At 35.9% G+C, this 21258-nt stretch overlaps 1 protein-coding gene across 2 annotated transcripts in view; it reads right to left on the bottom strand.

Moving 5' to 3' along the window:
* Positions 1 to 21258, bottom strand: part of ALDH1A1 (aldehyde dehydrogenase 1 family member A1) — a 61692-nt gene that overhangs the window by 12534 nt on the left and 27900 nt on the right. For both annotated transcript variants that reach the window (XR_001882187.1, XM_017855782.1), the window contains exons 3-9: positions 17590 to 17730; positions 15604 to 15733; positions 13825 to 13886; positions 12211 to 12339; positions 10747 to 10860; positions 5630 to 5732; positions 3834 to 4018 (exon numbers count right to left, since the gene is read on the bottom strand). Coding sequence is in view for 1 of the 2 variants with exons in the window: in XM_017855782.1 (XP_017711271.1) it covers positions 3834 to 4018; positions 5630 to 5732; positions 10747 to 10860; positions 12211 to 12339; positions 13825 to 13886; positions 15604 to 15733; positions 17590 to 17730 (864 nt within the window). In the remaining variant the exon portion in view is untranslated. The remainder of the gene's footprint in view (positions 1 to 3833; positions 4019 to 5629; positions 5733 to 10746; positions 10861 to 12210; positions 12340 to 13824; positions 13887 to 15603; positions 15734 to 17589; positions 17731 to 21258) is intronic.

Below are 21258 nucleotides of genomic sequence, written 5' to 3'. Positions count from 1 at the left end.
AGTTAAGGATTAAAGGAAAAACAGGAGATCTAGGAGCTAAGATGGGTTGGAGGGTGGAAGCTCTTGCAGGTTTAACCTCCCACTGCTTGAAAATTTTATGTTTCACTTTCTCTGATTCTGCAAATCTTCTCTATCTTCCAAAGCCAAGAAAAGGCTTCCATAAAGTTATTTCTAACTGGACACAGTCCAACCCCCATATCTAACTAGATTAAGCACTGTTTGAAACTAGAAACTATTTTCTAAAATTTGGCACAATATTTGGTACAATGTTGCTCAACGGTCTTTAGTGCAATATTTAATATAATATCTCAGAAGGAAAATATTCGTTCATTTCTAGCAGATTAAGGAAATTGTAGTGTTAAGAAGAAATATTTAAATTACTACATAGGTTGAATAGTAGCAGAATAAGGGGTGGGGTGAGATAAATTCTGCCTGGGTAAGATATTCTAGTTTCTCAATAAATAGTCAAGGGTGCATGTACCTCCACATAAAGCTTTCTGTCTTATTAGAACATATTAATCTGACTATGCCCTCAACATCATGATATTTGGTTTTTATTTCAAGATATATTTCCCAAGTCATCATGTTTTCCTGCCTGTGACCACATTGAATAACCAGTGCCAATCCAATCCCTGCATACACACTGGAGAAAAGGGCTGAAAAGACTTATTTGTTGGAAAACTTAGATGGTCACTAACTTATAAAACTACAGGCCTTTGTACTTCCGTGCCTTGCTAGTGACGATGTGGTCCTACAACCAGCAGCTGCAGCATCATTTGATAGCCAAATGTGCTTCTTTGACCCCACCTCAGATCTACTGAATCCCCAGGCACAGGAAAGACTGAGGAACACTGTGATGGAGCTTGGGACTACAAACACAAAATTAAGCTCTACTTAGGGACTGGTCAGTTTTTTCTGGCTAATTTTGATTCACCACAAATACAAACTTTCTTCAGAAGGCATCAGATTGACAATATATAAACTTGACCTTCTTTCTGGACACCAGGGACTGTTCAATAATGCTAGGATGTAGCTGGGGCTCTTTTATGTGATGGGCCATTGGCCTATGGGCTAGTCTATGAAATGTAATAGGTAGGTCATGATATTGTAGCAGTCTCAAAGGAAACATTTTAATGTGTTTGAATGGGTAAATTCTTTAATTCCTTAGGCTTAATGGGTTAAAGAAGATGAATTGGGAAAAAGCACTTAGATGTTCTAAAATTATTCGGAAACCGTGTATCAACAAAAGCAATGAATAGATATAGAAGTCATTGATCTGTATGATAATTGTCACCATAGGTATAAATGGAAGCATGTAATTTTTATTTATTTACTAGACATTTGAGCATGTGGACCAAGCACTCTGATGGATGCATTTTATAGATTATCCAATTGCACTGCAGAAGATTGAGGTTTCTATGCCCATTCTACGCATAAGACAATAGTTTCAGGGAGGTTGGATTTTAAATCCAGCCTGTAACTCAAAAGTCCATCTTTCCACATTATTATAAGGTGCTATTCTGTGATAATTTTAATACAGTTTATGTGGATATCACAATTTCTTTTCAAATGAAAATACTAATTTTCCAAGTTTAAGACAATACATTTTTTTCTACAAAATCAAGTAGGAAAATCACTTGAAATATGAAAAAATATACACACATGAATACACAGATATAATACAAATATACAAAGCACACATATGTATTTTGTAATTGCTCTAACCCCAAATACTTTAAATTTGTAATCTTAAATTTTTTTTAAACTTTAATTTTTTTCCCCAAAACAAATCTCTTTGACTATTATTTTTTCTGTAACCATTTTGATGTTATATTTAATGAGGAAGATTGTATAATTGTATTTAAAAGCCTCAGTTCACTCAACCACCCCTGGATGAGGCAATAGGGTAAAGCTTAGAGAATGAATGTCCCCTTTGCATAAGTTCTTTCTCCTAACAACAGATGAATATTTAATGGTAAAGGAGCCCAGAGCTTTTTAGTCTTGTTTCTCCAAATTCTAACATACCTACTTATCTATCCTACTGACTCAATGCAACTTGTGATAAAAATCTATTCATTTATAGAAACTAAATTCTTATATTAATCAGGTCACTGGATTATATACATTAGAATCTTACAAATAGGAATTTTTAAGTCTATTTTATCCTTAGCTTAAAACCAATGAGGTCTTCCAGCTCAATTTTTGAGTCTTTGGTTGAATTGTGAAGATGTCCTAATGGAGGAAAGTACTGCCCAACAATTAGGTATCTTAGGTATTCTCTCTTCTCTTCAGATCTATCTATTTAATCAATCATCTACCAATCCACCAATAAAATAAGAAAAGTGCTTCACTTTTAGTTAGATAGATAAATAGATATTTAGAGAGAAAAATAATCACAAGAAAAAACTTAGAATTCCATCCTTTTTTGAAACGGGAGACCAAGTCAAAATTGATTTGAATGTGTCTCTTGGCATCCATATACCAAATATGAAAAAAAGGCAACTACTTTTACATACTCATTAAACTCAAAGACAAATACAAAATATAATGGGATTAAGATAAAACAAAGTATTACCTCACTTGCCAGTTATTTTAGGGCTTTTCGATTTCAATATGTGGCACTGCCTAAGTCCTAAGATTTTCCTAGTTGGATGTCTTGAGATGAACAGAAAAATCCAAGACTGTCTAACTTACTTAGACTGTAAACTCCATGAGGTCCAGGATCAAGTCCTCTTTGTTCCTTTTGGCATTGCCAGGTACCTATCTCAAGTTTTAGCTGATAGCAACATTCACTAACTTTTAGTTAATTGAATTTACTTTTGGGTTAGTGAATGAGTCAAGAATAGTGTTTGGTTTCAAATTAACAGCACACAACAGCATAAAACCTTTATTATGAAAGAATAGAGCCTCTAAGCTTAATGTCTAGACTCCAGAGCAGGACTTCTCGGCAGTAGTCCTGTTGGAGTTTTGGGCCAGATAATTCTTTGTCATGGGGCTGTCCTGTACATTGCAGGATGTTTAGCAGCATCTCTGGCCTCTACTCACTAGATCCTTGTAGAACCATCCCTTCTCACCAAGGTAATGACAACTTAAAATGTCCCTAAATATTGCCAAATGTTCCCTGGGCAAGGGAGCAAAATTGCCCCTAGTTTAGAATCACTGCTCTGGAACAAGACCCCAAAGGGCAGGAAGAAATTCACAACCAGAGATCCAGAAGCTTAAACAAACAATGAACAGAGAACTATGCTAGGAAGAGGGGAAAGGTGATCTTTGGATAAGAGAGAGAGAGACTTTTATTGATAATAAAGTCTACAAAGAAAACTGAGTGCCTAGGGGAATAATTGGGCTTTAACAACTGAAATAAAGTTTGCCACAAAGGAAACTCAGGACCTTTTAGGACCCCATACTGCCATTAGGGACTCAGAGTAACTGATGACTTGCAGAGGATTTAGGATGGCAGCTGAGATGAAGGATTGAGGAGGAAAAAATGGTAGGAAGGTATAAGAACTTCAAAGCGGACAGAAAACTGTATATAGGAATCAAGAGGTGTGCAGATTGAGGAAAGCAAAAAAATTAGAACATTTGTTATTTTTCCTCATGTATTTAATTCCCAGCATGACTGGTAAACTGTTTCTAGGATGAAAACTGGGCAACACAAAAACAGGATGATTCCATTATCATTGGGAGTTAGATTGCTTTTTATCACCAAACTGGCACAGCATTGTTACCTAGGAAGGTGTGCAGATAGGAAGTAATCTTATTCAATAAAATCTAGGTCTAAAGAAGATACTTTATTCCTGTGCCCTGAAAATGCTATCCTTTCTATTACTTACCTGAGGGCCTTGAGTGACTCCTGGGGTCAGAGGATTTCCAAGGATATACTTCTTAGCCCGCTCAACACTCCTTCGAACAAACTCATCATAAATTGATTCTTCCACAAAAATCCTGGATGCGGCTATACAACACTGGCCCTGGTGGTAGAATACCCCATGGTGTGCAAATTCAACAGCATTGTCCACTGCAAAGAAGACATTCACATTAAAGATATACTTTCTAAAAATTATGTATTTTATATATTTCTCAGACGCACATGGAGATAAAGAAAAATTATAAGTGGTAGAGTCAGACATGGGCTCAATATAGTTTGCCTCCTACCAGCCAGGTAGCAAATTAATCTTTCTGATCCTCCATTTACCATGGAAAAAAGAGCAACATATAGAATCTGAAAAAATAGTGGTTACTATTACAACTTTAATATGGACATCACCAAGAATGTAGATTTCATCATGAGATCAAATCTCATTGGAAATGATTTACGTAAATATCTCCACTTATACAATTAGATGACTGAGATTATTTCTTTCAGGCCCCAGATTTTAAACAGATAATAAATAAACCTGACATTTCTATTGAATTAAATAATTTCAAAAGATTCTTAAATACTCTACTCAATGGAGTAGAGTGCCATGTGATCTTTGTGGGAAAGAAAAACAAAATAAAAATAACTAAAAAATAACAAAAAACACTAAACTTAGAATCACTCACTCACCTTATGATTTTATTCTAGCAAAGACATTTTCAAAATTTATCTAAAGTATACTGTATTGTTTCATATGTGCCTATAAACTCTTATTTATTTTAGGTGATAAAAGGTGCATTAAAAGGAAGAAATAGGTTGCTTCATTAGTAGACTCTAAACAAGAATAAAATTTTCTTTGCATTTTAATTTTCTAAATGCTGAAGATTCAATTCAATGTTATAGCAACTGTTTGTTATTATTATTTATTTTGTGAACTAATTACATCTGCTCAAATTGTAGCAGAAGCAGTTTACAGACAGTCTTAGTAAAATTAGAAACCTGTCATGTTTATAGACTATTTCATAATGTAGTGTGTTCTAAAATACTTCATTTAAGATCAAAACAGCAACATAGGCTAATTCCATGAACCACTTGTATTTACAGCCTCAAACAGATTATGCAGTTGTGAAAGTAAAAAGAAAGTTTGACCATGCATTTCTCCTAATTAACTTCTATTTAGGAAATAATTGGGAGATTCTATTTGGTAATATAATCAGAATGAACCTAAAATATTATATAGTGGAGTTACATCAAATTTGTAGGTTTAATATACATAAACTTCACTATACTTACTAGAAAAAAATAATTAAATTTTAGGTATAATTTTCCTCTGGTCATTTCATTTAATGAGTGTATGACCCAGAGTGAAGGGAGAGGGCGAATGTGAAACTGCTGTCTTCTCAGCTGGTTTCTATCCAAGTCCCATTCTGAAGTATTTCATTAGCTCAATGAAATGTTAATAATCACTGATACGGGATTTTAAAAATACACCATGGCACTTAAATGCAAAATGTTTACATCATCTAGGGTTCAGCTGAGGAGATAGCAATCTATTCTAAACCAGGAAGAAATTATGCCTATTATCTATGTGTTATAACTTTAGGATGATTTAAGAGATTTTCAAGAGTAATTCTGGACTCTAATTCCTTACACTTTGATGTTAGAAGCAAACTTTTTTTTTTTTTTTTTGAAAGTTCAAGTTCACTTTTGGCATTATCAGACACCAAAAACGATGAAGGATGAAAAGATAACAAAGTGGCTTCTACTCACAGTCAGCATCAGCTAACACAATGCAAGGGCTCTTTCCTCCGAGCTCCAGGGTCACCCTCTTCAGATTGCTTTTCCCGGCAGCTTCTTTGATCAACTTGCCGACCTGAAAGGGAGCATTACAAAGGAGGAGGCTTACCCTGCTCTCATGAACACAGGTTTATTTAGCATTCTAAATTTATGTGATGTTTGTACCACGGTAAAATTTCATTTGGGAGAAACACCAAATGGCATTTTTTTTTTTTTTTTTGAGACGGAGTCTCACACTGTCACCCGGGCTGCAGTGCAGTGGTGCGATCTTGGCTCACTGCAACCTCCGCCTCCCGGGTTCAAGCGATTCTCCGGCAAAATGGCATTTTTAAAGATTTGGCACTTTAGATATAAAAAGGTCCCTCGTCCAAGCATATAGACATAAAAGGAATCAGAAAATGCTGATTTTTCTTCATCAGCAAGAAAGCAGAGATATAGAACATAAGTCATATTGATGGCTACACAGGTTATTTTTAATTTTAATCAGAATTTCATCTCTCTACAGATTGACCAGACTTATCATGAGCCAGTCGCAACTTAGCTGTTTCATTTTTTATCCCTCTTCTGGCATCCAGATAACTCTATCCAATCAAACTGACATATTCACTACCTCTCAAATCTCATCCTTCTTCTCATTATTTGTCCACCCCAACTTGGACTGCCTCAAGTTCTATTCTTCTTAGGGGTCCAGCTCATATCTTAGCTTCTCCTTAAATCCTTCTCTGATGACACTAGGTCAGACACTAGAAGAAATGACACGACCATTTCTTTCCCTAGTCTCCCAAATACCCTTATGAAGGTTCCTTCAGAGTCTGATTCAGATTGTATCATTTGTATAGAAATACATTTCCCAAATAGATTAACTCCACGGTAGCAGTAACAATAACGTATCATTGCATGCCTCTCCTCATTAGTATCTATGACAGAAGGCTCATTTAACTGTGGATTGACAGTCTCTTTCTTTCTTTCTCCGTCTTCCCACCCAACACACACACCTTTGAACAGTGAAACTGGATGAAAGAAATGGGATCTGTGCAGCTACTTCAGTTAGCTGGAATCCTACAGTTCTGGTTTTATCTTTAATGCTAGTTTGCTCTTTTCAGAGGAAGACTGTTTTCAATTATTTTTTCCTTTGTGGATAACTTCCCGTCAAGATTATTTACTATAGTTGTTTCTGGTTTTTCTATCTCTAAAAACTTGGCTGATTCTACAATTATTTCTTTTTTATTATTTGTATGGCAGCCTTAATCCACCAACGTCTTCTTTGCCTTTCTTTTGTAAAGGAAATTCACTATTTTCCTTCTTTTATTTTCTAAATTTCTTTTTTTACTCCACATGTCAGATTTTAATAAAAAATTTCTATCCCAACTGAACAAGAGAGAAATCGATGTTTAGTGAGTGTTTAGATTTTATGTGGTTACTGAACTAACTGCTACTGTGCATTACAGAATAGGGCATTAATATGCTAATGTTTTCATCTTATTTAAATATTTTTTGTTTCTAAATCAAACCCCTAAAAGTAGATTAATAAAAACTAAAGTAAAAGAAGATTTGCACTAGGGAAATCCTGTCTGAAATTTCTCTTACATGCCATTCCACAATACACTTCTTATGACCACTTTCAGAAACTGAATTTTCATTTAAGGTGTTAAATAGTTTTTAATTTAACTTCCTTGCCCATCACCCTTTGATTTCTCCAAATTCTTTCTGAATGTTTTATTTGTTTAATTTAGGTTTACTGGAGAAACTCCATTAAAGTAGATAACTTTTGTCTTGGAGAAGGGAATAAAATCAGAGATATTTTTGTAAAAGTAACAGACGTCAAAAGAACTAGCATAAAGAATGGTTAGAAGTATGAATGAGAAAGAAAGGCTATGCTTTTGCTTGGCACAAGTTTAGATGGCAAATAAAAGGCTTGAGTTTTCCCAAAAGTCTAGCTAAAGTCAAAACAAGGAGACATTAATTTTTATCTCATGATTTCATTCCCTTATATTTCATTCCCTTACGTTCATCGTTTTTCTCAAAGGAGTATGCAATGAAGAAAAGATAAGAACTGTTAAGACTATGGGTAAACAGTGTATTCCATGATACTGTGGCATTGTCATGTGGAGCAGAAGTAGCAAATGCTCATGAAAATGGTCTAACTTATTACGTCTTGCACAACGTGGGTAGAGTTCTATTTTACATGAACATAATGGGACATTGCAATGGCTCATGCCTGTAATCTCAGCACTTTGGGAGGCTGAGGTGGGCAGATCATGAGGTCAGGAGATTGAGACCATCCTGGCTAACATGGTGAAACTCTGTCTCTACTAAAAGTACAAAAAATTAGCCGGGCGTGGTGGTGGGCGTCTGTAGTCCCAGCTACTCAGGAGGCTGAGGCAGGAGAATGGCATGAACCTGGGGGGTAGAGCTTGCAGTGAGTCGAGATTGTGCCACTGCACTCCAGCCTGGGCAACAGAGCAAGATTCCGTCTCAAAAAAAAAAAAAAAACAAAAAAACAAAAAAACAAAATTCTTACCTTGCCAAAAGTGTTGTTAGAATGGGGGTCACTGTTACAATGAACACAAAGGATACAGTCTATTGTTTGCCTTGTTTGCCTCTTTCATGACATTTATCAAGTTCCTTAATATCTGCCAAGCAACAAATGTGAAGTTAAAAGAAAATCCAGAAAGAAGTTCCAGGGAGTGTGGAACTAAGTTCCAGGAGTTGGAAGTAAGATGGGTTTTTCTGTGTGGCTCCTAAAATTGTGTTATTCACATTTAATTCTTTAATACTTATTTACAATTTCTTACTGTGATGGTTTCTGGAGATAACCATGAATAAGACTGTCTTTGAGGATAATCAGCGAGAGAGAGAGAGACATGTAACAAAGCAATGAGCATGCACTGTTACTGTATGTGGTGAACAATGGGAACTCAGATGGGGTGTTTTAAAATTTAGGCTGCTCTGCTCTTGGATCTGTAGAGGCAAGGAGAAAGCCAGAGAGGGAACGTGTGGGAGCAAGTTTAGAGTAGGTTATGGCCAAGTATGAACTAAAAGCAGGGGGGAATGAAAAGATATATGGAATAATCGGGAAGAGATAGGGCAGAGTGGCAGAGATGGAGAAAAAGAAATATTCGAACTGGAAGCTTTTTTCTCACACTGTGTAAACTAGTGTGAGAAATTAAAAAGTATGGGAGGAAAGAGGAAATATGACATGTACTGAGTGCTCAGGAGGGTGATAAATGTTTTACTCATTAGCTCATTTAATTTTATTCTGTACAACTCAGTAAGGTTGATCTCATCTCCATTTTACAAATGAAGAAACTCAAATTTAGTAAGGCTACTTAACTTTTTAAAGACACACTGCTAGGAGGGGTAGAGTCAGAATTTAAACCAAGATATTTTCTAGACTTTTAATCTCCAGGGATTTTTTTTAAGGTAGGTAAAGTGCTCCTCCAACATTATAGGGGATCATGGATGAGCAAAGACAAACTGATGCTGAAGATGAGATCAGCAAACAGTAGCTCCTGGTCCAGATGACCTGGAGAACAAGTAGGCATAGGATCTAGACCAGGGTTGTTCAATCTTTTGGCTTCCCTGGGCCACACTGGAAGAAGAATTGTCTTGGGCCACACATAAAATACACTAACAGTAAAGATAGCTGATGAGAATGAAAAAAAAAATGTGTCGGGCCACATTCAAAGCCATTCCTCGCCATGGGTTGGACAGGCTTGATCTAGACCCCAACAGGTACATGGATTCCCTATTGGGGAGGATCTAGAATTCTAGGCTGAGGAATTTTCACCTTTATTCCTCTGGTATGATTTCAACCTGTGGTGTCACCAGTTTTAAATGTATTGCCATATCTTGAACATTCCCATTTGTTTTGTCTACAATAAATCTTGAATGTGGGGTTTGCTTTTCCCTATCTCAGTTAGGGACTTGCAGAATGTGAACCTTTTCTACTCTATGTCTGTGAAAAACAAAGAAGACATATATATATTTATTTACTTCATTTTAAAAGATCAAGAAAATAAAGTTTGATTTTCTACCATTTCTGTTTGCATGTAAATTTGCCTTTACATTGGAGTAAATAATTAAGATTATAAAATAATCAAATTATGCTCACCACACTATCTGGAATGTCTTTTTTGCTTCTCAACTTCCAGGAAGTTAAAAAAGTAACAGTTCCTCAAAACCCAGAGCTAGTTCTAGTACCCATTTGGACATCATCATTCCTTCCTGTGAACCTTTTTACAGCACTTTGTACATACCTTAGTACCTTATCACACCCTGCCTTATCTCTTGTTGTCAGCAGCTTTCTAAGATGGAGTGAAGTTCACTCTTCACTGTCTATACTGTGTACCAATGAACAGCTTACATTATTTTTTGCATTAAGCATCTAACAAAGTCACATAATCTAGTAGAATGACTCAAGAATTTTTTTTTTCATGGTACAGTATTCTTCCACTGCTTTCTTTTGCTTAGGATAGAACATCATGAATAAATGGGGATCTATTTCCCCAAACTTTACCTTCTAGACCGCCCTTCCTCCTGCCCGCCACTTCTCCTTTGTGGTTGGGGTCTTTTTCTTTCACCTTTAGGATGGTCAAGTTCAAGCCAGAGAGGCAGAAAAGTTAGTCTAGGCTAAAGTACCACTGAGGGAAGCTGAGTTTCTGGCTCTCTTTCAGAATGTCCAGGAGAAAGACACCTCCAAATGAGGTGCAAAGGGTGAGGCTGTACTATTTAATTTTCATAATCTACAGGATAAAATCATATTCATTCATACAAATCACTATGGCCTAATTTTCTATTATAAATCTTCCTAATAATATGACAAGGTCTCAGCAGCCATATTTCTCATCAGAGAAAGTAATGAACATACTAAAAACAGTTTACTCTCATTCTGATTTTAAATTGGTGTATCATGTCATTCAGACTACATCTGCTTATATTCTATGCATATATTTGAAGGCTAAAAGAAATAACAAGTCATTAAAAGAGTTTTGTTTTAAAATTGTTGGCTCAAAAATAGTTACATAAAGCATACTTCATAGCTGGCAATAAAAACATTCTTAACTTTTGCCCTGAGTAAATAATATTACCTCTGTCGATCCTGTGAAGGCTACTTTGTCTATATCCATGTGGGAAGAAATGGCTGCCCCTGCTGTAGGCCCATAACCAGGAACAATATTCACTACTCCAGGAGGAAACCCTGCCTAAAAGGTAAAAAGTTTAAAAGTTACAATATAAGAATTTAATTTAAAAAAGAGGAGAGTAGGGGATTGAGATTGTCTCTTAATGCCAACCTTATGAGATGCTCTAGAAAAAAAAATTCATTCAACTGGTTCTATTCTTTAGTCTTATTGTGTCATTTCTAAGCACACTTAAAAAATAACTTCAAGCGTTACATTATTGAGGGACAATTGCTTGTCAGGGTAAGTCCATACTCTATGAAATCACTGCCCCAGTGATGGCTGTTTCAAATTTCATAATGCTAACTCAAAAAGATTGTATGTAAAAAAGTGTTTGGTAAGTTATTTATGTAGAAAGAAAGTAACATGTTTATTATTCCCATCAGCAAAAATAAGAAGCTGAAGGGATCTCACATTTTTTAGTTCCTAGCTGTTGTTGATTGTTGAGGGCATGACTGCTGAGTTGCAAATTCCCACTGGGATTACTTAGTCAGTAAATTGTTAAGTAAGTACTGTCATCCCATTCATGATTCAACATCACAAGTTGATTTCAATCTTCATTAAAGAATTCAGGTAGAAGGCCTGGGAACTGAGTTGGCACATTACAATTTCCTGTTATTTGCATTAAAATGTTTCATTCTGACATCTCTTTTCCCTGTTTTAATTTGAATAAGTATATTTTAAAAGATAAGTTCAGTTTTGTAACTTTAAGTTTCTAGTGACTAACGTTTGTTTTTTAAGATTTGGTAAGATGAAGAAAAAAGGACAATGAATTGTTTGCAAGTATATTAACATAATCTAGTTAGTTGATGAAAATAAGTTTTACGTGCTCTTTTACTGTTTTTGAACAGGAAGATAAATGCAGAGGAAACCATAATAGAAAACTGAATATAAACATATCCACTGATGAGTAGATTGAAAAGTGTTTTGAAATAATGTGGCCTAATGTTACAAACAAGCATATTGGCATAGAGGCCCTTTCAACCTTACATAGATTAGTTTACACAATTTTGCAGAAAACACTAGGCCATCAGTGGCAGGTACAAACCAACTTAATGTTTCAACATTTGAAAGAATGCTACATTAATTTTCAACATGAATTTATATTCATGAGAGTTGGACAAAGAAGCAAAAATGTGATCCCAAGATGACTGACACCAAGCCTTTGCGTTTGGCTTTCTGTCCGCATTTGGGCAGAGATGAAATCGGGGTGACTGCCAGAAATTGCAGCCAGCAGTCATGCTAAATGTATTCCCCTGACTGGACAGGAGCCATCTGTAAATAATGTACTTTATAGTAGCACCAAATGAGGTCTTCCTATTGTAAGTTACGACTCTTGAGTTCTTGTGCTTATTTTAATTTAGGGAAACTTACCTCTTTTATTAAAGATGCCACGTGGAGAGCAGTGAGAGGAGTTTGCTCTGCTGGTTTGACAACCACTGTGTTTCCACAGCTCAGTGCAGGTCCTATCTTCCAAATGAGCATAACCAACGGGAAATTCCACTAGAAAGCAATATGTAACAATAGATTCTTTGTATTGCAAAATGCATATTTGCTAATCCAACTTCCACATTATACACCCCCTGTAGATGTTATGTAATAATTGCAGTAGTTTTGTGAAATCATCTGGCATATTATACTTCATTGCTAAAAGCAATTAGTAAATGTGAAAATGCTCTGAATAAACCAGATACGAGATATGAGAAGGAAGTAGGAGAGAACCTCAAAATTTAATCAAGTGCTGTTGAGTTCTTTTTCTACCAGGAAAAAAAAAAAAATCACTGCATGGTTTGGCTTATTATGAAGCACATTGTAAGTTATCTAAAAATGTTTAAAAAGGATGATTACTCTCCTCCATAGGTCATTTATTGTAATTATTTACCCAATAATATTATTCAGTAGCTTTTGTTTCCAGGAAAAATATCTTGCTAAAGACAAAGACGTCCAGGGTCCAGAGGCCAAGTACGTGGGTTCAAATCTCAGCTCAATCACTGACCAGCCATGTGAACTTACACAAGTTACATGCTCTCTGTATCCGATTTCATAATCTGTGAGCGCTGATAATAGTCCTCTCTGCCTCAGAAGGTTGTCTTGAGGATTAATCAAGAAAGAGGGCCAGGTGCTCAATGCAATAACTCGTCTAGCGTAGACACGTAGTACATATTAGCTATTATCAGTGCTCATAATTATATAGTTTTTATCAATTTATTGGGATTTTTGAATTAATAAACAATTCCACTAAAATATTGATATGAATATATTTCAGTCTCGTTGGAGCAAAAGATAAGTCATGACTATTTCTTCACATAAGGACTTCCCCGCCATTTTTTTGTTTGGCCTTTTAAAGCATGTCAGTTAAAATAAAATCATTTAGATAGTCTCCTGTTTGTTGGGCTTAAAATATCTTCACAATTCTCTTAAAAAGGCTACCTTCTCTAAGAGGAATATGGAGTATCCGAGCCTCTTATCTAAAGGTAAAATATATTCCATGCAGTGTTTCAAATGCCTCTGGTATTCTTTTTTCCATTTTGATTAAAAAATGTCTGTCATGAGTTGAACACTCTGGTAGTTACTGTTCTCCATGATGAGATGTCTCAATGAGAAAGTGCACTGGAGAATAGTAGGCTCTACTACCTTTCACTAAAATGCTATCCTGCAGATGTGCAGCGGAGAGCACCTTGCCATATACATGTAAAGCATGGCTCTTATAAAGAGTACGTGATACAACTTTTAAAAAACAACAATAACATTTGTAGATGATGTAGCATTAAAACTTTCTCAAGAGATATGCCAGAATATAGATAGGTTTTCTATCTATATTCATATCCAAGAAGTTTAGTCACAGGGAGACCAAGTTCAACAACTCTTACATTTACTCCACATTTAACAAATGCATAAGCATCCATCTGTGTTAGAGAAAGCTTCATCATTAGATTGAATAAGAACTCTTCTTTTTAAAATTGAGAATTATATAGGAGAAAAACTTACAGGAATGATTTGGCCACATACACCAATAGGTTCATGTCTTGTATATGTAAAAAAGTTTCCATCTGAAAAATAAAACACACATAATCACATATAAGTGAATGTATTTGACATTCACAAAATGGTGGTTTGGGGCTGATGTGAGAGAAAGATGTAGACAATAATTTTAAAAGCATTTATCTGGCAGGGTGTGGTGGCTCATGCCTGTAATTCCAGCACTTTAGAAGGCCAAGGCAGGCAGATCACAAGGTCAAGAGATCGAGACCATACATATCTCCAATTAGTCACAAAATGGTAAGTGAAGCCCTAAAATAGTAATTTGAAATGATAGGAACCATAAAATTGAGTTAGGTGAAACCAAAGATGCAAAACTGGAAAAAATCGGAAAGATAATTAATTCTACCTTTCATCATCTAGGAGGCCTGATTTGAAAATTATCCTTATTCTCAAAGTTTTATAAAAAAGGGACAAGAAAGGAAGTAGGAGGTCTCTGGCTAAGAGAAGAACCACATTCAAGTTTGTTTCTGGTAGCTCAGAGTTCTACCAATAAGAGAATTCTTTTAAAGGTTGTAATATAATTTTAGAAATAGTAAAATTAAAACAGTAGAATTAAAAGAAAATCTCCCTATAAGTAATAAACCTTTCCCGCTGACTTATTCTAAAATGTATTTTATTTGCCTACCAAACAATAAAAGCAAATTCTCTCAATACATGAAGAAAATGACAGGAGTATAAGACATTTATTTTCAATCTAAATTTGACCAATTTATGTGCCCTGAAGTTAATGTGGTCATTCGGAGAGACACATTATGCTTGACATTCAATTCTGTTCTAGTTCCCACAGAAGCTTCCTGGCTTCAGCAAGAAATCTCTTCATAAAGATCTATTTGTGTTTTAAGTGACTTCTCCCATTTTGTCCCAGAGTAAATTCAGACAGTTCTAAAGTAGCCACATTTCTTAGTACTCCCGAGGTCTTACTCTCCTCTCAACTTTCTGCTATCACTTTTGACCTCCTGGATGCTCCAATTAGATTGGAAGTGAACATCAGGGCCAGTCCTGGAGGGTATTGTATTCCTAAAGCTCGTAGGTTTGTGTGAATTAAATTCTACCCATACTGTTTCCTAAATGTGTGTGTTTTCATGTTTCACATGAAATATGTTTAGTATTTCTACTATATTATGTGCATACCCCACTAAAGTAACACATACATACAGATTCACACACACACACGCAAACCCTTAACTCAGGCTGCAAACACAGTCCCATCTTGCTTTGAAGATACTTGAAATGAGTCAGTGTGAACTGGCTTGTTTGATTAGTCTGGTTTAACTACACTGAGTTTGACCAGGCACATATGACCATAACTGACTTATACTGGAACATGTAAAGAAGCTTAAATAATTACATTACAGAAAGGATATAAACATCAGTACTGGAATAAAACCCAAATAAATAATTTCAGAGGTCAGTTTTAAAAAGTTTGGGACCTTAGAGAGGCATGCCTCAGATCAGTTATTATGGCCATAGGAATGTTCTTAGTTTAACATTTTCTAAAATATCTATAATGTTACCTTCATGATTATGCTGAAACAACTTTAAAATACATTTTACAAATTTTAATAAAACGTCTAAGTCGAAAACTATGTTGTCTCAAAGTCAAGAGGAAAATAATTTTGCCTAATTTGGTTGACATCTTTAAAAGGGAGAGCTTGAAATTATTCAGCTCTATAGTAAACTCCTCACTCCTATTCTCACCATTAGTGGTTTCTCAAAGATACTTACCAATTGGTATTGTACGGCCCTGGATCTTGTCAGCCCAGCCTGCACAGTAGCGCAATGTTTTGATGCAGCCTGCTAAATCATTCAGATATGCATTGGAATAGAGTTTTCCACCATTCATTGACTCCATTGTCTGAAAAACATGTCAAACACCAAATCTAAAATTCCATAAAAGTTTTAGATTAAAAATATGTAGTAAATATTTTGAGTAATCATGTGCTAGAGAATTTTGAAATAGAAGAAATCTTGACATCTTGTCTAACCTCCACTTTTAAGTATTAAAATGACTTCCTTGAGGTCAAATAGCAAGATCTGGGCACAAAGGGTAGTGAGATTCTGATTTCTAAACCCTAGTGCTCTTTCTGTCTCATTTTGAATGTTCTCCTGCTAACCAACTTTCTAGAAATTGGTCACAATTTGATATATACATAGCATGTGAGAATGAAACCTAGTCTTCTAACTCATATCGGAATTCCAACAAGATTTCTCTTATTTTGTAATCAACTGTGGGTGACAATTTAGTGTCCGTAACTATTAATGATGCCTCAGTATTCATTTTTAATTTTTGCATTCCATCTGGATATACACAGTCTACTCACACAAACTTAAGTAACTCGTGGATTTTTCAACCATGAACTTCCTTTATCAGAATTTTAATTAGGAAACTACCAGTGTTGCCATTATTGTCATAATTGCCATTTGAATGGTCAGGTAAAGTTCAACATTTTCTAGTCATGTGCCCTAACCATTATAAGATGACCTATCTCCCCTTTGGCTTCTCCTCTTAAGGAGGACCTTAAGCTCTTTGAGATCTAATATTCTGCTGGGGTGGTTACCAGGCAGAAATGTACAGGTGATGAACTGTTAAAGCTATTTGCTTCTGTACTACACTCTCTACCACGTCAAAATTTAACCAAATGTGACTTTTGGATGCCTGTACTTTCCCCCCCATAGGATCTTATGCTGACAGGCAGTCAGCAAATCAGATAATTGAGAAAAACCAAGTTTTAGCATTTTCTTCTTTCTTCCTACGGGTCATTTTTATTACTATAGTTTTATGGCACATAGTTGCTCATTCTGAATTTTTGCGTATTTCAAATTATGTTGAATATTTGAGTAATAAATGGTTCTTTGATTAACCATACTTGCTATTAACCATAGATGCTAATGTTGATTTTTTTAAAACGTAGACTTCTTTGTTACCGACACTTTCAGATTCTAAAGATGAAATTTGCTCTGAAACCTGATCTTGGTATTGGTTTATTTTAATTGGCTTCATCATAATGCCCAATTGAGATGAAAAAAAAAAAGAAATACCCTCCCCCAACTATATTATGCTCTGACTCATCTAACTGCTAAAATATAAACACACAAAATAGTATTCATAAAACATAATTTTGATAAACCACATTAATAATTGGATTTTTTTTATTCTTTGCCTTTTCACCCGTAAAAGAACGTCATTTAATTATGACCCTTGTGAACAGACACATTTCAGGAAGAAAAAAACGTAACCATTTATTAAATATCTTAGTAGGCTAGACTAATGAGAAATAAGATTTATTTTAGAGAAATATTTTGGGCACCCTTAACAAACTTGAGTTTTTCCATCAAAAGAGTTCAGTGGTCAAATACTTGAAAAAACCTAATATATCATTCTAGGAGATTCAAACTTCATGTGATCTTATTAAAGCCTCTGAGAAGTTTTAAGGTAAAGAAATTTTTAAAATTTGGTTTAACCTGGGTTTGCCAAAGTTTAGGCCGTAGAATCTATTATGGGAACAGAAATTAACATCATCCAGAATTGAAGTGCAGATTAGTATTTGAGAATAAGTTCAATGTTAAGGGGCCTATACATTGGGACAACAAATGTTTTCATTTTGTTTGTAGAGAGCATATAGGGATCACTAAAACCAAAACAACCTGCCATTTCAAACACTGAATGCTTTTGAGAGCTCTGGCTACCCATCCAGCTTGGATAATACTCACCGCCAGGAGCAGACGATCTCTTTCGATTAAATCAGCCAACTTGTATAATAGTCGTCCCCTCTCAGAAGCATCCATAGTACGCCATGGAGATCCAATCTGAAAAGCCTGTCTTGCAGCCTTCACTGCCTTGTCAACATCCTCCTGTAAGTTAAAGGGAATTCAATTCAGTAAGCTAAACATATTAGGAAAGCAAATTTAATGCCAATAACCCTGTAAAATAGACTGTAGTGCCTCAAGCAGACACCGTGTCTCCATTATCCCAAAGTCTAGCACACTGTACACATTCAACTACTGTATGTTGGAATTACTCCTGCTGAATAATCTTTACCATGATGATCTCCACACACCCACCACATGCTGGATTTCCTAGAGTATAAATGTTTTATGGTTTTAATAGTTGCTATCATCTGAGTGCTTGCCCTGTTTCAAGTAATGTTCTGATGACTTTATACCTATTAGCTCATTTAATTCTCAATACTTTTATGGCACAAATATGTTCCCTGTTTTATAGATGAATAAACTAAAGCAAAGAGAGAGGGGAGCTTTGCCCAAGGTCAATAACTAAAGGTGGCTGAACTGAGTTTTAAACGGAGCCCATCTGACTGTAGAATCTTTGCTGTTCACCACGTGTTATACTTTCTTAGTGACTGGGTTACAGGAGCTCCAGGTCAAGCTCAAGATCCAAAATAGTGAGTATCTTCCTTGGTCTTTGGTGATGCAACAGCTTGTCTACTTTCATGAAGAGCCTACTGAAGGGTGAATAAGAACTTTTCTTTGCTGTTGAAGAGTAAACCTTACAAACATGTGCTCATTTCTCTTGTGCAGAGGGAAAAGAGCATAGAGATAGTGGAACTAATAGAGTAGGATGTGCATGTGACAACCTCTCATTTCCCAACTGGGTACAAAGAGATCCTTTTAAATCCCTAATCCGGTAAAGAAGTTAGTTTCTTATTAAAGATGCACGGCTTAAACCTACATTAATTCAAGCAAAAGTCACAGAGTAAAGTGACTCCACACTCAGTCTAGCCTCCTTGCCTTCACTTTCATAGTGCCTTCACTCAATTTCTTCTTTCTCTGTTGTGTTTTCTACACCAGGTATATTCTCTGGTTCTTTTGCAATCCACCTCAGTTACAAATATTGTCGTGACCACTCCATTCCCCTGCAGATCCCTGTTCAGACCTCTTCTGAGCTCTTACAAAACATACCTGCCACTACTGCAAACACCATAAAGGCATATATCATTCCAGCATTCTTTTGTACATAGGACTGGCCACTGCATGGAATTGTATAGCTCCACAAATCGTGGCTACATCACAGGCCAGTAGGTTGCAATATTTTGCAGGAGACACAATTCCCTTTAAGAATTTGGGGAGATAAAAAGTAATGACCCTAGATTTTTTTTTTTTAAAGTTGTACACAATTAAGCTAAATCCCATCTAAGGATGATATCTTCCCCTCAAAAGAACCTCAACTTAACATCCTCCTCCTTAGGCTGTATTCAATCAAGAAGACCCACATTTACAAGTCTGTGAATTAAAATACAAAAAAAACCACTATTTTTCTAATATTTATCACCAAAATAAGATGATCTGGGACAAGGGAGATATTTTAGAAGCATAATCTGGTCTGATTAAGTAATAATATTTACTGACTACAAGCAAAGATTCTTTCAGTGTAATACATCACACACTGGTATATCTCACTGTCTAACTTTTCAGAGAATGATGATATATACAAAATATATGTATTTATTGCCTGCCTTTCCTGAGAAATACGTATACAGTGCATATTTGGGGCATTCAGTTAATCACATTGATTGCTTATATTTAGACATTGTTTCATGCTACACATTCTAACCTTTTCCTAAATATACAGAGCACTGTTTGAAAAAAGAAAAGCAAACCACAAAATCTGAGATTGTCAGCATGATCTGTGGATACCAGAGCTTATAAAATACATGCTGCTCTGTGTTTAAACGATCTGTATGACACAGCTTTCATTTGGATCTTTCTGTTCAGTGTCCTGCTATTGGTCTTAGCCAAATATGGGCTATCATAGGCATCTTCGCCTCCCAAAGGGATATGGAGAACTGGCTTCAAGATAAGTAACTCTCCCATATGGAAAGCACATCCCTAAAGAATGCTGCTATAAATAAAGACGTTCTTGTGATTATGTCCTTTGGATCATGCCCCTACTTTCCTCACATCTTATATGTAATCTTGCAGATGCAGAAATAGAGTAATGTTAGTTAATATACAGTTTGATATGAAAACAATCCAGATTTGAATTCTGATTCCTCTTCATTAGCTATGTAAACCTTGAGGCATCTAACCATCCATCCATCTAGCTAAAGATTTAATAAATATTTCACTCTGCAGAATTCTCATCATCCCTCTGCCAAAGACAGCAGAGTGAAGTAAGAAAATTGTTCTTCTGGAATATTCAATCAAATGGGAGAGACATACAATCAAATCACTACCACCAAACATTATTATAACCCACGAAATATGTTGTGGCATGACTTCTCTAAGGTTCAGCTTTCTTTTCTTTAAAATCAAGGTATGTTGCTGGGTGTGGTGGCATGTGCCTGTAGTCCTAGCTACCCAGGAAGCTGAAGTGGGAGGATCGCTTGAACCTAAGAGGTGGAGGTTGCAGTGAGCTGAGATTGCGCCACTGCACTCCAGCCTGGGTGATAGAGTAAGATCCTCATCTCAAAAAAAAAAAAAAAAAAAAAAAAGAAAGAAAGAAAAAAAGAAACTGGGGTATGTTACCTCACAGGGCTGTAATGAAGATTAATAAGATAACACTTCAGCATTTTCTATGTTAGAACATTATGTATTATTCAATGGTGGCAATTGTTACTGTAGTCCTAGTAGTCAAAACTTTAAATTTTAATATAACTTTCAGCAATTTCTCTCCCTCTCAATAGAGAGAGATTCACTCTGTTGCCTAGGCTAGTGTGCAGTGCCACAAACATGACTCACCAAAGCCTAGACCTCCTGATGAGCTTCAGGTGATCCTCCCACCTCAGCCTCCAGAGTAGCTGGGACTACAGGAGTGCATCACCCTGCCCAGCTAGTTGTTTATTTTTAGTAGAGGTGAGGTCTTGCTATGTTGCCCATGCTGGTCTCAAACCCATGCGCTCAAGTGATCCTCTCACCTCGATCTTCCAAAGTGCTATGATTACAGGTATGAGCCACCGTGTGCCTAATTTTTTTGTAGAGATGGGGCTTTGCCATGTTGTCAAAGCTGGTCTCAAATTCCTGGATTCAAGCAACCTGGCTGCCTCTGCCTTCCAACGTGGTGGGATTACAGGTACGCAGGGATCGCCACGTCCAGCAAGTTCTAATGTATTTTAATCCTTCCTTTCAGTTTTCACTGCCCTGAACAATTTTAGGCCCTATTATTTCATATCATCAATACTTTCTCAAATTCATTCTCTTCTCTCCTCAAACTATCTTGGCTACTATCACCAGGCTAATCTTCTGCAAATAATTTTATCTTATTACTTTGTCTTTCACATGTTTACAACTGTTCCCTTTTGTCTACAGTCTCAAGGTCAAAGTCCTCTGCCTGGTTTTCAAGGCCCAGGATTTTCAGACCACATCTCACCTATCCAAACTTAGTGTTTACATTTTTTTTTTTTTTTTTTTTTTTTTTTTTTTTTT

Source organism: Rhinopithecus bieti, unplaced genomic scaffold, assembly GCF_001698545.2.
Source record: "Rhinopithecus bieti isolate Rb0 unplaced genomic scaffold, ASM169854v2 scaffold_41145, whole genome shotgun sequence".
Taxonomy (NCBI): domain Eukaryota; kingdom Metazoa; phylum Chordata; class Mammalia; order Primates; family Cercopithecidae; genus Rhinopithecus; species Rhinopithecus bieti.
This window is presented reverse-complemented; position numbering and strand designations above follow the sequence as displayed.